Source organism: Astyanax mexicanus, chromosome 19 (assembly GCF_023375975.1).
Source record: "Astyanax mexicanus isolate ESR-SI-001 chromosome 19, AstMex3_surface, whole genome shotgun sequence".
Lineage (NCBI taxonomy): Eukaryota > Metazoa > Chordata > Actinopteri > Characiformes > Acestrorhamphidae > Astyanax > Astyanax mexicanus.
The window spans coordinates 31,269,561-31,286,127 of NC_064426.1; the positions used below are offsets into that span (position 1 = coordinate 31,269,561).

The 16,567-nt window shown below is 36.5% G+C and overlaps 1 protein-coding gene across 2 annotated transcripts; it reads right to left on the reverse strand.

Annotated features, from left to right (window-relative positions):
• Positions 1-5,156: 5,156 nt before the first annotated feature.
• On the reverse strand, positions 5,157-10,730 carry noxo1a (NADPH oxidase organizer 1a). 2 transcript variants are annotated; one of them, XM_007240592.4, is made up of 8 exons: positions 10,561-10,730; positions 10,367-10,447; positions 9,174-9,243; positions 8,888-9,071; positions 7,918-8,108; positions 7,680-7,787; positions 6,894-7,011; positions 5,157-6,705 (listed from the first exon to the last, which is right to left on the reverse strand). In XM_007240592.4, the coding sequence occupies exons 1-8, from the start codon at positions 10,627-10,629 to the stop codon at positions 6,021-6,023; spliced, it is 1,506 nt and encodes a 501-aa protein (XP_007240654.3). In that variant the 5' UTR covers positions 10,630-10,730; the 3' UTR covers positions 5,157-6,020. The 2 variants fall into 2 exon arrangements, with proteins under 2 accessions (XP_007240654.3, XP_007240652.3); XM_007240590.4 differs by having other exon boundaries at positions 8,888-9,074.
• Positions 10,731-16,567: the final 5,837 nt, after the last annotated feature.

A 16,567-nucleotide genomic window follows, 5' to 3' on the forward strand; every position in this document is an offset into this window, starting at 1 on the left:
TTTTGTCTTTTTAACTTGTTTAAGTTTTACATATGCATTTAGATACATAGGTATGCCAAATGTCATGGGACAGGAACTAGTATTATAACTTCTGTAATGTCTCGAAATCAGGCAGTCTGGAATAAATACAGCTCAGGAAAAAATAAGAGACCACTTTAAAACTGTGAGTTTTTTTTATTTTACCCAATTAAAAACCTCTGGAATATCACAAGCCATCAAACCAAGCTGAACTGCTTGAATTTTTGCACCAGGAGAGAAGGCATAAAGTTATACAAAAGCAGTGTGTAAGACTGGTGGAGGAGAACATGCAAAGATGCATGAAAACTGTAATTAAAAACCAACCATGGCTATTCCACCAAATATAGATTTTTGAACTCTTTATGAATATGAACTTGTTTTCTTTGCATAATTTGAGGTCTGAAAGCTATGCGTCTTTTTTGTTATTTTAGCCATTTCTCAATTTCTGCAAATAAATGCTCTGAATGACAACATTTTTAACATATACCTATTAATAGCAAAATTAGAGAAACTGATTCAGGAACTGAAGTGGTTTCTTATTTTTTTTCCAGAGCTGTATAAGGCTCATTTAGGTATTCAAACCCTGATGCCCAAAGGCATAAATAAAGATGAATTAATTGATTTACATTTGTCATCTGTTATCTTTTTATTATTCGACTAACTCTAACTCTTGCGCAACACAAACCGGTTCGGTTGGAGTTGCTAAAGCATTCTGTTGTTCCTTGTCTTTTGAAGGTGAAGATTGAGTCTTTGACAAAAGTTAACCTAGAATGTTGGCTTATGCAACAGCGGCATGTCTGTGTAATCGTGGAAACGGAAAATAGAAGTTAACGTAAAGGTAAGGTGTGTTTCAGGGTGGGGGAGCTGATGATGGACTGTTGGAAAAAAACAGTCATTAACTCTTCAATCTGCAAGGCCTGTTTCGTCAAACACCGTTCCTGACATTTAGCTGAATACAGTTATATGCTTATGCTTGGCCAGCCTTATTTTAATGTCACATTTTGCTGATCCTAATGAAATTAAGTGAACAAAATGATACACAATGATTAGACTGGTGATTGATTAGAAATGTAAAATTAACTATATGTGAAAATTCTGTAAAAACTACCAGCTTTTACTTGTAGCTGGTTTTGGATATTCCAAAGCATTCTTTGCTGGTGGTTAAAAAAAGCAACAAAGTGAAAGTTAAGAAGATTTTTTCTTCTTCTTTTTATATAGTTGTCATTTTAGAATAACATTTTTCTTTGCGTTACATAAAGAATCCGTTACACTTTCCTTGCCTCTAATCTTGCACTTCATCTCATCCTAAAATCTAATTCTAAATCCCTGATCCTTCCCTTCTACCTAACCCTATCACTGATAACAATCTGCTGTGTTTCATATCAAACTTTTTATCTGAGCATAACCTGCAGAAGGGCCATTCCACCGAATGCGTACCGTGTGCTTGTAACGCTTTTTAATTAAACTTATTTATTTTTTATTCTATTTTCAACGCTGAATCTAATAACACATGTATTCAACTATTTTAAACATGTACTGGTCAAGCTCAGGCAGCTTTACTTACATTTTTACAAGGTTTCTAATACAAAGATGGTTACAAAACTTATGTGACATTTAAAATGCATGTTTAAAAGAAGGTTCACTAATTATTTTGATTTTCTCTCAAGAAAGTCTTTATTTTAAAGAAATAGTTGACTGCATGTTTAAATAACTGATATTTATGAGAAAAAAATCACTCCTGTTTCTTGCACTCATTCCTGTTACTTTTTATGTTTTGAGTAACAGGAATGTTTTTAGCATAGCATTAGCAAAAACATGAAAAATAGCTAAATGGTGGTCATGCTAATAGCATAAGGACATTGAGCACATTCTAGTAAATTTCCTAGTAAATTCTAGTACATTTATAGTACATTTTTTTAGTATTAAAAAATAAACAAATAAGATATAGGGATTCATTAAGGTAACAGGACAGAGTGCTGAGATTGAACTCCTTAGTCATAGTTACAACAAGATTAAATATACAGAAAAAAACAATAAGGGAACTTAATTTAGGTCTTCCCATGGTCTTCAGAAGAACCTGCTGATGTTACTTCCTGTTGTATATGTGACTTGTAGAATGCTCCAGATGTTTCAAATGGGGTAAAATTATGGATTTATTATGAAAGTAAGTATTTTTAAAGCATAGATAGAATATTACATTTCTGAAGGATTTTAATAATTATATGTCATGGTAAAGTTTGTAGTTAGAGAGTGGGAGCAGGTTAAAAATGCTATTTTTTCAGTGTTCTAAGTAGTTTTTAATTACATATCTTTTGCAATTAAGTCAATGTACAAGACACTATGCTTAATTTAATGTATTTGGTGTGCACATTTTACATGTAATTTCCTGGGGACAGAAATGGCACCTATTCGGTGGAATGGCCCAGAAAGCATTTAGCTAGATTGTTGTTCAAGCATGTATTTCAAACAGAAAGTTCTAGAAATATCAATCCATTTTCATTTTGGTCGATAAAAACAAAACTGAAAGCAGTGTTACCTCAGCACAATGTTGTTTTTTTCATGCAGTGTGGTACAGTTTAAAAGTGGTACTGATAATGTAGCTTTAGCGCCCAGTTTTAGTTTAAATGTTCAAATATGGTTTATCCATTTTTTATTTTTCTGCTTTTTATTTACCTGTTTCTATTACTTTTCTGTAGTTCTGTAGAGGCAAATTATGGAGGACCAAAACTGCCAAAATGAAAAATAAATACATAAATAAATGATAACTAGTAAATCACTCAATAAAAGTAATATGGTGGATAAAAACGGTAAAAAAATGAATTAATGTAAAAATAAATACATATACTTAAAAAGAAATGTCTTAATAAATTGTTATTTATGGATTTCTTTATTAACATTGTTTAATTTTTCTTTAGATTTATTTGTTTATTTATTTACATGACTATTTATTTCTGCATTCATTTATTTCCCGATTTATTTATTCAATTTATTTATTTCTGCATTCATTTATTTCCCGATTAGTAACGCTAGGGCACCGTGACATCATTGCTGGACAGCCCCTTCATTATAATATAAGCACAAGGAAAAACAGAAATAAATAAATTGGGAAATAAATGAATGCAGAAATAAATAAATCGGGAAATAAATGAATGCAGAAATAAATAAATCGGGAAATAAATGAATGCAGAAATAAATAAATCGGGAAATAAATGAATGCAGAAATAAATAGTCATGTAAATAAATAAACAAATAAATCTAAAGAAAAATTAAACAATGTTAATAAAGAAATCCATAAATAACAATTTATTAAGACATTTCTTTTTAAGTATATGTATTTATTTTTACATTAATTAAATGTTTTTACCGTTTTTATCCACCATATTACTTTTATTGAGTGATTTACTAGTTATTATTTATTTATGTATTTATTTTTAATTTTGGCAGTTTTGGTCCTCCATACAAATAATTTATTACTAAAAAAACAAATAAGTAACTGCCTAAGTCTAGAGTCTAAGTTGTTAGCAACATTAGCCTAATATCTTCTTGTAAACAAAGAAGGAAGCAGTCATTAAATATGATACTACTGCAGCTACAAGCTAAATTCCTATTAAGAGTTCTTCAGCAGAACTGTTCTTCTCATATTTCTTAGCTGTGCTTGACCTCATTTTCTTTAGCAGGAAAGCTTCTTACTTTCCTTAACACTATTGCTTTTAGTTATTCGTTTCTGAAATGTTGTATTTGTTTGCTCCCCCAGAGTGAACTGGTCTAGTTTTCCTAAACTTTTTGGAATGTTTTTAAAAAAGGTAAAAGAAGTGTTCTAAGAAACAATTGCATCAGCCTTATTAGGAACAATACATTAATATTCTAGGGACATTAATTTTTTACATGCATTGTGGTAATGTTCATTTGCCCAGTTTCTGAAGGTTTCTTTGGTGCCCCTCAGGTGACATCATGTTTAAAAAAAAAAAAAAAGCGTGGCCACAACTTATTAAGGCGAGATCCTAATGGGTGGGAATGAGATAATTCCCACACATTAAGTCGTAGCCACAGAATAATAAAGTTTGCTTTTCTGTAAATTAATGCCAAGGAAGAAACTGAATATTACTTCAAATTTTTTTTTTTTTTTCATCTTGGAATTAATTATGGTGATATTTTGCAGTCTGTTGCAGTGAGACATTAAGCAGTCATATGATGCACAACCCCTGAGAGCTGCTTACTTTGTTAGCTGAAAAAAAAAAAGAACTTTGTGGCCACATCCTAATGGCTACGATTTACTTTTACGATTACTCGTTCTCACGCCTTAATAAGTTGTGGCCATGCCTTAATTATTCAGTTCCCATGCATGAGGATCTCATTCCTATGCCATAGTTACGTGGCTCCCAGACATTAGGTTCTCATTGCTACGCCTTAGGATCTCACTCCTGCGCCTTATTAAGCCGTGGCTATGTATTTTTTTAACATGTTGTCATCTTAGGGGATCCGTAAGTTTCCTAACATTGGGGCAACTTTTAACAAGATTGTAACATTTGTAAGACATTCCATTTATATCACTGTGAAAATATTTTCTCTTAATGTTGTGGGGATAGCCTTTATCAAGGTAATTTAATATGTGTATAATGTTTTATAAATGTTACTGTTGAAATACTTTCTACTAACATTGGGGAAACATTTAACAAGGCCATATACATTTTTGTGGAATGTTTCAGTAATGTTACTATGGGATTATTTTTCTTAACCATTGAAAAAAAAACACCAGTTGTAGGAGGTTTTAATAACATAACAATTAAAATGTTTGCCCCTAACATTATAACTTAATGTTAGAGAACAAAGTTGAGAGAATGTTCCTGGTTAGTAAGGTTCCTTAACAAAGCTTCATCTTATGTTCCTTAGCTGAGCTACTCTTCATTTTCCTCACAAGTGCAGGGTAGAGTGTGTTGTGATCACGTAATGACTGCATTTTTCATAGTACAAAAAACTAAATGTGGGTTTGTATGGATATTTTAAAAGATCCAAACAGGAGATCTAGACATTTCTGCAGAACTGTGCTTCACATATCTTTTTATCTTTAGATATCAAGATTCAAGTCACAGGGTTGAGATTCTGTAGTAAACAAAATAATCAAACAGACAAGATTGTTTTCAACTTAAATATGAAAAAGAATTTATTAAGTCGGACATGCTGTACATTTAATATAAGCATTCAACATGATTTGACTATCTAACATACCAATAATTTTCTCCAAAATATGATAGTTTAATAATAAGCTAATGCAATTTGTTATACTTACAAATACAGTTCATTAAACACAGTGACACACTGAGGCACAGTAATTTATATTACTTATTCTGAGGAAAGAAAACTAAGGTGACGAGTACAGTAAACAATGCATATAAGGCACAACACTGGATTTCCAGTATGGAAAAGAGATATACATCAAAATCATGTAGGAAAACAAAAATAAGAGGAAATATGCAAAGGTTATAAGGCAACAATATTGTTCTTAACTTACAATGTGCATAAAAGAAATGATCTCAAATGCTGAAAAGAGCTATTTTATATCTAACTTATTACATATTAATCAACGGGCATTCAGAGCTAATGCTGTAACATACTGATTAGAAATGCTCATTAGATCATTATCAAGAGAGAAAATATAGATAAATAATATATAAGTATAAATACAATTTTTGATAAAAGACTGCAAAATTAACCTTTTATTTCTTTTCTTTTTTTTACTCAATTTTCTCAACAATTTAGCTGAGCCAATTACCACACCCTCTCTCTAGGTCCATGGCGCTACCACTACCACATGGATCAGGACTGACGCATGCCTCCTCCCATACCTGTGAAGCCAGAAACCACCTGTACAGCATGACTAGGCTGCTAACAAATGGAGGAAAGCGCCAGATCCTCAGCTCTGACACATCAGCCAACAGACCTGTTCTGGCCAGTTTTACAACAGGAGTTAGGATTAGGAAAAGAACAACATCCCAAAGTTTTGTTTACCGACTGTGAACCGAACTGGGCTCCAGCTGAGGGGACCCTGGGTTCCTGGAGGCATTTTTGCGGGTGACCGTGGTGCAACGCTTGAGGATCTCTTGTGCCTGGGGCCTTGGGGGCACCTTGGGGCTGCGGGGCAGCTTGAACAGGTTGGGGTCGGAGGTGCTGGGTATTAGCTTGCTATCAGTGGCAGTGGTGGGACTCAGCCTGTCTGTGACTATGGGTGGAGGGGTGCGACTCCGCCGGATGTCCACGGTGCTGGAGCTGGGAGAGTCGCTGCCCGAGGAGCTGCTTTCGTCACTAAAGCTCATCTCGCTGCCCTCACTGCCACCGCTCAGGCTTCTGGCTCTTCTGTCCTCAGCAGGCTGCACCTGGATAGCAGGTGCCACACGTTGCGCTGTGGGACTGGTCCGAGCATTTGGGATCACCTCCATCGAGCGAGATTTGGTTTTGTCCTCTAGAAGCAGTCCTTTACCCGGGAGCTGCAGAAGGTTGCTCTGGGAATGGCTGAGCTCGTGAGCTAGGCCTGGGATCTGCAGGGTAGGGCTAGTCGGAGACTGAAGCTCCGACAGGTTCAGCGAAGATCCACGATTCTCCTTTTCTTTTTTGGCAGTAATCATTCGGACGTGTGGGTTGTTGTATGGCTGCAGGTACATGGTCGGGAGGTAGCCCGTCTTGCGGTTGTATCTGAAAGCGTGAAGAAGGACAGTGAGATTCTGCACATGAGGTTGTGCAAGAGGTAAAGATGTCAGACTCCTTGGAACACAATAGACAATTGACAGGTATGCAGGTGTGCATAGCTGATGCTTATCAGGATTCATGGCTTACTTGCTCTTTTGTTTTCAGTCACAGAGATAAATAGATAAATTGTTTACCTGACTAGCCACCATCCGTTATCAGATTTCTGGAGGACCTCAACCACGCAGCCAATGTCCACAGATAGTTCGTCTTTTTTTGTAGATTTGTAACTTCTAGAGGCAACGTAGAGAACACCTACAGGGGAAGAAATAAAAAAAAACAATGTTACAAAAAGGTTTTATGCACAGTCTTTTTTGTGGTGATTCTCAGAATAAGTTTATATGCTTCCAGAAGAACTCAAGATGTTACAATCTACCACCTTGCAGGGTTACCTCGTCTTTAAATCTAATCTATCTTATCTGATTCAAACATTGAAGGCCTTCAGGGGTCAAAGGAGTCAAGGTGTGTTGGATCTGAACCCACCAGGACGGATAACTAACATGCCAAAGTCATGGGACATGGTACAAGTACATATCGGAGTACGATCTAGGCATGATAGGAGGCGCCAGATTGATGGAACTTTCATTTTCGAAGTTGTGTGGGTATTCATTTATTGTTACTTGATCCATAATGTCATATGTTTACTGGGACTATGTCAGAGACTTCATTAAGACCGCCCGGCTGAGTGGGTTTAATGATCATGATTGGCTGTCCCTGGTTACAACAGTCCATGCAAATGGACAAGCAACTTTGGCAGAAATCACACAGTTGAGTGTAATGTTCTTAGTCTTTTTTTTAGCAGCCATTAAAATACTGCGTGATGGTAGATCACAGACCAAGGTTAGACTACAATTGGGCACTACTGCAGTAAAGGGCTGATTTCTGAAACTAACCATTTTATTAAAAAAGAAACAGCTTCTTACTTTCGCCATCCTCTTCATCATCGTCAGCATCATCCATCTCAGCCTTCTCCAGATACGGAGCGGGAAACCAAGCCAAACATTTGGCCTCATTCTCCACCAACCACCAGCCTGAGCAGAAACAGTTCCCAAACTTAGACCGAACAACTTAGACCAAATAGTTTATAGTATACAGGAAGGCAGTTCCAGTGGCCTCAACTGTGTTAATCTGTTGGGTCCATATTTTCAACTTCTCCCTCACCTCCTTTATCCTTGATCAGCACGTCCAACGTCTCATCCACCTCAACCTTGAAAGGTCGGTTCTTTGTGTCTTTTGTCTCATAGGGAGCGATGCAGCGGTAGGTTTCAGTCACGAACGGCTGTGTTACTCCAGCATCTGATCCTGTACCACTGCTTCTGCCCAGGGAATCGTCGGACGGCATGACCATAATGCTGCAACAAACACAACAAACACCTGGATTTGAATTTCAGTAGCTCACTTTTAGAGAGTTTTAGAAAACCAGCACAAAATGATGATAAATTCTATGCTGTCTGAATGATGGTGGAACACATTTTCGGTCCATAACTATCCCAAGACATTAGGTTTCACAGGTAGACTCTAAATTTTTACAATCCTGATCTTTCCATTTGTCAGTTGGTCTTCTTTCAAGTTCTTTAAAAAGGTTTGTCTTCCGTAATTTCTTGAGAGGCACAACTTTGCATTAATAGGTTGCTGAAGAGCTGCATAAGTTGTTTTTACATTTTTCAACTGGTGCTAAAACAGAAAAGATTCAGGTACAGTTTGGCTAGCATGCCGTGGTAACTTTAATAGTGCTACTGTTTGGAATAAAATTTTCTTTTTAACTTATTTGTATTAGCAGTTGATTGTAGTAGCATAGTGGATAACAACCACTTTGCTTCTGGCACTTAAGTTCAATTCCTTTCACTGGATCCATAACAGTCATATGAATACTACACACTAATATTAGTTATCTACTATATAATAACTAACCTTAACCATGCTAATTTATGAAGCCCTTAAGGTGACATCATGTAAAAAATAATCAGAATGTGTGGCCATGACTTATTTAGGCGAGGAAATGAGATCAGTAATTTGTGAGGATGTCTTATTTAGGTGTGGAAATTAGATAATTAAGTTGTGGGCACAGTGCTGCAGTGTGTTGGTGTGAATGGGTAAGTGTGAGATGTGTGAGAACAGCGTGTTCAGCTACCTGTTCTGGGCGAACTCGGGTTTGAGGTCCTCTGGTCGGGGCAGGAGGAAGGTGTGCAGCTCGGCGCTGTGGGCGATGCGGGGCTCGCTGAGCAGAGCGCTGCAGTATTCCTCCAGAGAGCGCATCCTCAGCACGGAGCGGTCCACACTCTTCTTCTGTCCTCCTCCCTTCCTCTTCGCCTTCACTGCTGAGAAAAGCACAAAAAGGGTAAGATAAAGCCGCCTCCAGTGCCAAGTAAGATTTTTTTCTTTTAATGAAAAATATGAAATTCGTGTGATGAATTTACCTGTGAACTTGGGAACAATCCTTTCTGACTTTTTTAGAGGACTCGATGGATATTTCTTTTTCAGTTGTTTCTAAACAAACAAAACAAATAACAGGGATATTATAGTAATGAATACAATGGACTGTTTAGCAATAATAATAATAAAAATAATAATAATATTTGCACTTGTCTACTCTTGTTTATTCTTACAGTTTTTGTTTCTGCTGATGCCACTGGATTCGTTTTTTTTTTTGCTCTAGTCTACTTTTGTTTGCTGTCTGCTGTAATGGATTTCACTTTAGGAATAATATCTTTATGAATAATCTCTCCGCTTTTGTCTATTCCTAATTTTTTTCCCTGCTATAACGTGTTCCCCTATATAATAATAATAATAATAATAATAATAATAATAATAATAATAATAATAATAATAATAATATTGCACTTGTCTAATCTTTATAATAATAAAAATAATAATAACATTTTTTGCTGTAGTCTACTTTTGTTTGCTGTCTGCTGTAATAGATTTCACTTTAGGAATAATACTTTTATTTATAATCTCTCTGCTTTTGTCTATTCTTATTTTTTCCCCTGCTATAATGTATTCCCCTATATAATAATAATAATAATAATAATAATAAGAAGAAGAAGAAGAAGAAGAAGAAGAAGAAGAAGAATACTTTTTACACTTGTCTACTCTTGTTTATTCTCACAGTTTTTATTTTTGCTAATCCATCCAGGGTTAGCTACTTAAGTGATCTACCTTAAGCAATAATACTACTTTCTACTTTTGTGTGCTGTTTGCTGTAATGGATTTCCCTTTAGGAATAATATTTTTATGAATAATAAAATGATGTGTTGCCATATAATAATAATAATAATAATAATAATAATAATAATAATAATAATAATAATAATAATAATAATAATAATAATAATAATAATAATAATTGTGGTTAGCTATTTAAGTGATCTACCTTAAACAATAATAATAAAAATGATTTCTTGTCTACTTTTGTTTGCTGTCTACTGTACTGTAGTTTTCCTATAAGCATATTATTTTATAAAAAATCTCTCCGCTTTTCTCACATTTCCCTTGCTATAATGTGTTCCACTATATAATACATGAAAAAAATAAATTATAAAAAAAGAATAATACAAAAAATATTTTAGACACTTTCAAATAAAAGTAATAAAATATACCAGAAACTCACGTGCAGTGTTTTGAACTCCTCCAGGTTTCTGTAGATGATGATCTCGTTCTGATCAGACCACAGAACCGAGGTCATGTACAGCTACAAGAAGAACAGCAGCAGCAGGGTTTTATTCAGCAGTTCATTAACATCACACTCTTATTTATTCTCCAGATATGTACATTTATAATAAAAGCGTATAGAAACTGTCTTACTTTCCCGGTCTCCTTGTGCATCACTCCGATCAGCCGGACGCTGAAGGGGTATCTCTGGTCTTCTGACATTTTCCACAGAAGCAGCAGCAGCAGCAGATTTATGTGTTTCTGGGGTTTATCAGTCTGGGACTGTCCGTCTCTATCAGACACTGAACTCCTGCAGCACCGCTGACCTTATTTATAGTGTGGAAGCTGAGGGCGGGGCCACAGACACGCGCGCGTGTTTTCCCCACCGCTGCATCCTCGCGCACGTAGCCAATCCCGCTGCGCCCCGAAGAATTCCAGACTGCGTCACTGACTCACAGGCTTCACACCTGAACATTACAGACACATCTCTATTTCTGCAGAACTGGAAAAATAAGCACACAAACAGAAAGACAGACAGACAGACAGAAAAACAAGCAGGTAGACAGGTAAGCAGGCAGACAAACAGACAGACAGACAAGCTGACAGACAGCAGACAGGCAGGCAGGCAGAAAAACAGACAGACAGACAGACATACAGGCAGATAGATTTTGGTCTAATAAAAAAAAGTTTTTTTTTCCTTCAATTTAGCTAAAAGTAAATCACAACTTAAAATAAATAATATGACTTTTTCACTGAATATTACAGTGAATACAAATCTTTATTTCTGCAAAATTTGATAGGTAGATAGGCAGACAGACAATAATTTGTTAATTGAAAAATATGATTTCGGTACAAACCTGACTTTTGTTTCAGTTTACCCACCACTCCTCCAGTTTTTTTTTATATGTTAGCCATTTTCACGCTGGTCTCATTGCTTCTGGGCACCACAATTTGCATAAAGGTTGTGAACCCTATTTTGGGTAAAATCTTGCGGGTAAAACTGGGTAAAATGTAGCTTCTTCACGTCGTAGATTTGTGTTTTCACCTGATGTTTCGTCTCACAATAAAGCAGAAATTTAATTCAGTGTAGCTATAAGTCAGAGAAGTACATTTTAAATAAATTGTTTTAATATATATATATATATTTTTAAACCCACCAATGCAATTATAACATTTCCAAATTAACAGAATTGTTTGATTTGCAAAAGAAATGCAATTTCTTTTTTAATCTATCCAAAATCTACTGATCCATTTTTGGACATTTGGTAAATGCTTTCTGTGCTTTGAGGTTTTCCTAGATGTATGTAATTATTTATGTATAATCTTAAATGTCTTAAAAGATAAGAATAAGGTGTATGAATGTGTCAGTGCTTCTGTTTATTTTAATAAACAGAATAATAAAATCAGTTACATAAGTGTTCCACTTTATTTGTAAATAAAACAAAAAAAACTACACCTTCTAATGGATTGTCCATAGATTCATAGATTTATTCATAGATATCAACCCATTTTCATAAATAAGAAAATGACATTCTTATTCATCTTAGATTAAAAATATATATTTTTTATAACGTTTTTTTTTGGGGGGGGGGGGGGGGGCTTTTAATTTACAAAAAAATAATCATCAAAATTTGAAAAAGTGAATAGATTGCATAGACTTTCAGAGAAATGTAAATATTATGACTAACCTTAAACCCATTATTCTACTGAATATCTTCTTTTTAAATGTTGAGCTCTGTTAACGTAAGAGGCTTAGCTGTGCATCATTTAACATCTATTCAAATAGTCTGAATAACAATACTGTTATCTTTAAATAGGTCTTCTCTGTGTGATTGTTATGGAAAATGAAAGAAAGGAGTGACAGAGTGACACACACCTACTGCGGCAAAAAAGTGAGACTTTAATGCACGAATGACTGTGGTGAAAAGCCACACTGAAATGGTAACAAAAATGTTTAGACTATATTTAGACTATAATTTGATGCTATATTGAATGTGATTTTAAATGAATTCTTGAACTTTTTCTCTGATGTCAAAAATTATACATTTTATGATTGTCTCTAATCAGCAATGTGCTCATTTACAGCAGACCAACAGTAGACCTGCTTCAGATGACCTACATGCCTTATATAGACCTTAAACCCTTTTAGAAACTACAGATTTTATAATCTTCATCATTGAAACTCTTGGAGGTACAGTAACAGTATGATTCAGAGTTAGCAGAGATAATGTTTCCAGTAAAACCGTCTAAAAAAAGCAATGACACACTTTTCAGTCCTTATGAGAATATCATATGAGTAGAAAAGTAAAATATACTTTAACCTGTTATTACCATAGCTTGGATTGCTTTTGAATCTAAAAAAGCAGCATTTTTTTATTATATTAAATGGAAGAAGGAAATATTCTCGATTTTTTTCTGATTCATTCAATGAGTTTCACACAATGGAAAATCAATATTATGGATTTTTTTAGCATAAGCAGGAAAAGAACAATTAAATTTAATATTTAGAATGTCTTATATGAATTTGTGTCTTTATATATGAATAAATGTGGCTTTATGTAGTGATGGAGCAGTGAGGGTTTAGGGTCTTGCTCAAGGGCTTAATGGTAGCACCTGGGGTATTTAGAACATTTATTTGTTGAAAATGAGAAATGGATGAAATAACAAAAAAGGCAGAGCTTTCAGACCTCAAACAATGTAAAGAAAACAAGTTCATATTCATAAAGTTTTAAAAGTTCAAAAATCAATATTTGGTGGAATAACCTGGTTTTCATGCATCTTGGCATGTTCTCCTCCACCAGTCTTACACACTGACTTTGGATTACCTTATGCCATTTGGATTTCTCATTTTCTTTTAATTTTCTTTTAATCTTTTAATTTTTAAAATAAAGGGGTGTCCTATGACTTTTGACTTACCATGTATATTTTAATTAACCCAACGAACATGGGACAGGAACAAGTATTATGTCCCATGACTTTTGCCATGTTCAAGGACAGCTAAAGAATGCTGCACTGTCCACGTTCTATACGTTCTATGACATAATTTCAGTAAACCGACCAGTGCTTAGCCTCATTTAGAAGATACTGCTGTCCCATTACTTTTGGCAGTTTGTCAGTTTATGAATAGTTGTTGTTTGGTAAAAAAGAGAAAAGTATTTTTATTGGTTCATTCATCATGAATTTTGTGACACACCATAGCCAGATTAAAATTATATGAAAAATTAAAAAAGGACCAAGGTTTGTTGTGACAGACACAAAATATATAATCAATCATACATTGTTTATCAGAGTCTTGTGAGCTGATTAGCATGTGTAGACTCCTGTGCTAAAAAGTAAAACAACAGATATCACTACTGATAATTTAACTTTAAAGTTATCACTATTGGTACCTAATGGATTTTACAGTGTTTTGACACATCTGCCAATCCCTGGCAGATAGTGCTGTTAAACATCAACCCACCGTTCTGGAAACGGCTCAAGGAAGTTGTTGGTATAAATCAGAATTCCTGTCAAGCCATAAACGATGTCAAGGAAATACTTGTGGTGTGTGCTCCTTACACCTGACCGCGCCTCTTCCTAAACCCCACAGAAATACCTTTGTTTGCTTTTACCTTCTCCATCACGTACACACCGTGCACCTATTGTTTCTGATCTGCACAACTCACTGGGCACCACAATAGATTTTCTGTGTTTTACTTAGTTACAAACAACTCAGTTAGTCACTGCACTGGGATTACAATCATAAATGCATATTATGTAAGGCTATTTTTAGATATAAGACTCATTGTTTGAGACCGTTATTTAAAAGAAAGTGCCTTTTAAGCCTTTCAAGCATTTATTATCTTCCTTTCACCCTGTTCTTTAATGATGAGGAACCTTACTGGACCACCAAAGAGCAGATATAAACAGCTACAAAAGAGTTTTTAAACACCTTAGTGTAGTCCACCAACTAGAAATATCCAAGCAACATTGTCTTGTAGGCAATTTCCTTTTGAACAGCGTTCTTTGGGTAGCGTCCTGTGGGCAGCACCTCGTTGGCAGTTTTGTGGGAAGTGTCTTTTGGGCAGCATGTTGTGGGCAGCACCCTGTGGGCAGAGTCCTGTGGACAGCATCTTGTTGGCAGTCTTGTGGACATCATCCTGTTGGCAGCATCTTGTTGGCAGTCTTGTGGACATCATCCTGTTGGCAGCATCTTGTTGGCAGTCTTGTGGACATCATCCTGTTGGCAGCATCTTGTTGGCAGTCTTGTGGACAGCATCCTGTTGGCAGCATCTTGTTGGCAGTGTCTTTTTGGGTAGCATCCTGTGGGCAGTCTTTTGGGCAGCTTCTTGTGGCAGTCTTGTGGGCAGCGTCTAATGGGCAGCATCCTGTTGGCAGCATCTTGTTGGCAGCGTCTTATGGGCAGCATCCTGTGGGCAGCTTCTTGTGGGCAGTGTCTGTGTGGGCAGCATCCTGTGGGCAGCGTCTTGTGTGCAGGGTCTTTTTGGTAGCATCCTATGGGCAGCACCCTGTGGGCAGCAACTTGCTGACAGCATCTTTGGGCAGCATTATGTGGGCAGCGTCCTGTGGGGGGCATCCTGTTGGCAGCATCTTGTTGGCAGTGTCTTTTTGGGCAGCCCCTGTGGACAGTGTCCTGTGGGGAGCATTTTGTTGACAGCATCTTGTTGGCAGTCTTGGGGACAGCATCCTGTTGGCAGCATCTTGTTGGCAGTCTTGGGGACAGCATCCTGTTGGCAGCATCTTGTTGGCAGTCTTGGGGACAGCATCCTGTTGGCAGCATCTTGTTGGCAGTGTCTTTTTGTGCAGCATCCTGTGGGCAGTGTCCTGTGGCAGTCTTGTAGGCAGCATCCTGTTGGCAGCATCTTGTTGGCAGTCTTGTGGGCAGCGTCTTATGGGCAGCATCTTGCTGGCAGCATCCTGTGGGCAGCGCATTATGGCAGTCTTTTGGGCAGGGTCTTTTTTGTTAGCATCCCATGGGCAGCATGTTTTGGGCAGCATCCTGGGGGCATTGTCCATTAGGACCAATACAATGTGTCTCTGTCTCTAACTTTACTTTATCTACATGGTGGAGCAGCTACAGGTAAAAGTTTCTAATAGAGTGAAGAACAGTTAGTGGACACAGTGTTTAAAAACTCCAGCAGCACTGCTGCAGTGCCTGATCCACTCATACTAGCACAAAACACATTGCATGTTTAATAAAAAGAGACAGATTTATAGCATTTATGGATTTAAAATTGATAAGATCTCAAATCGATTTCTTATGGAATTCTAAAATTCTGGTGAGTTGAAGTTGCTGAGGGGTCTGAAATCTGGGTCTATAGGTACTACCACCAGTAGACCAGGTTTAGTGTGGACCTGGACCTGCCTGCTTTCCACTCACTGCTACCTAAGCCACTGGGAAATTCTCAGTCCTGTCATTCTGAGTCTCCCTGTTTTCGCAACAGAGACGTACGTGACGCTTCTCTACACGTAGCACTTCCCACCCAGGTAAACTCACTTCCAGATTCCCTCACGTTTCACTGTTGTAAAATAAATGCTGTGTTATCTGATTAGATTGAGGAGTCCACAGCCTTTGGCAGAACCTGGCATTAGATTTATCTGTAGGGGCTGGGCTTCCTCAAAGCATCTTGGCAAAACTTTTATTTATGGTGAAAGCGGGCATCATACTGCACACTCTATATATACTGAGCCCCGAGGACACATTTTATTCATATTGAATGTATAAAAACACTATGATGTAAATTATATGAGTTGACTCACTCCTGAGTTACAGTCATGCTTTTGATCAGTCCGTGTACATTTTTTTAACGAGGCTTAAGATTCCAGGATCTCTTGCTCAATGACCATAAAGCTTTTTAAATTTTTACAGTTTTCTTCACAACTTTGTTTACTGGCATTTGTAGTGAACTATTTTATGACTCAAAAACAGTGACGAGTCTGTCATGTCATGTGACTTTTATGGAGGAAATGAGTTTTTTTATTATACGCAGACAAATTATAAACCAATTAACATCCAGTTACAGCATACTGTGTGACTTTAGTACCGAAAATAATACAGTAAATAATCTGCGTGTAGAGAAACAGATTATAAGCAGTTTATGAGGAGACTGCTGGGTGACGTATGACTGGGACTTTTCCTAATGCGTAGCACAGAGTCTGT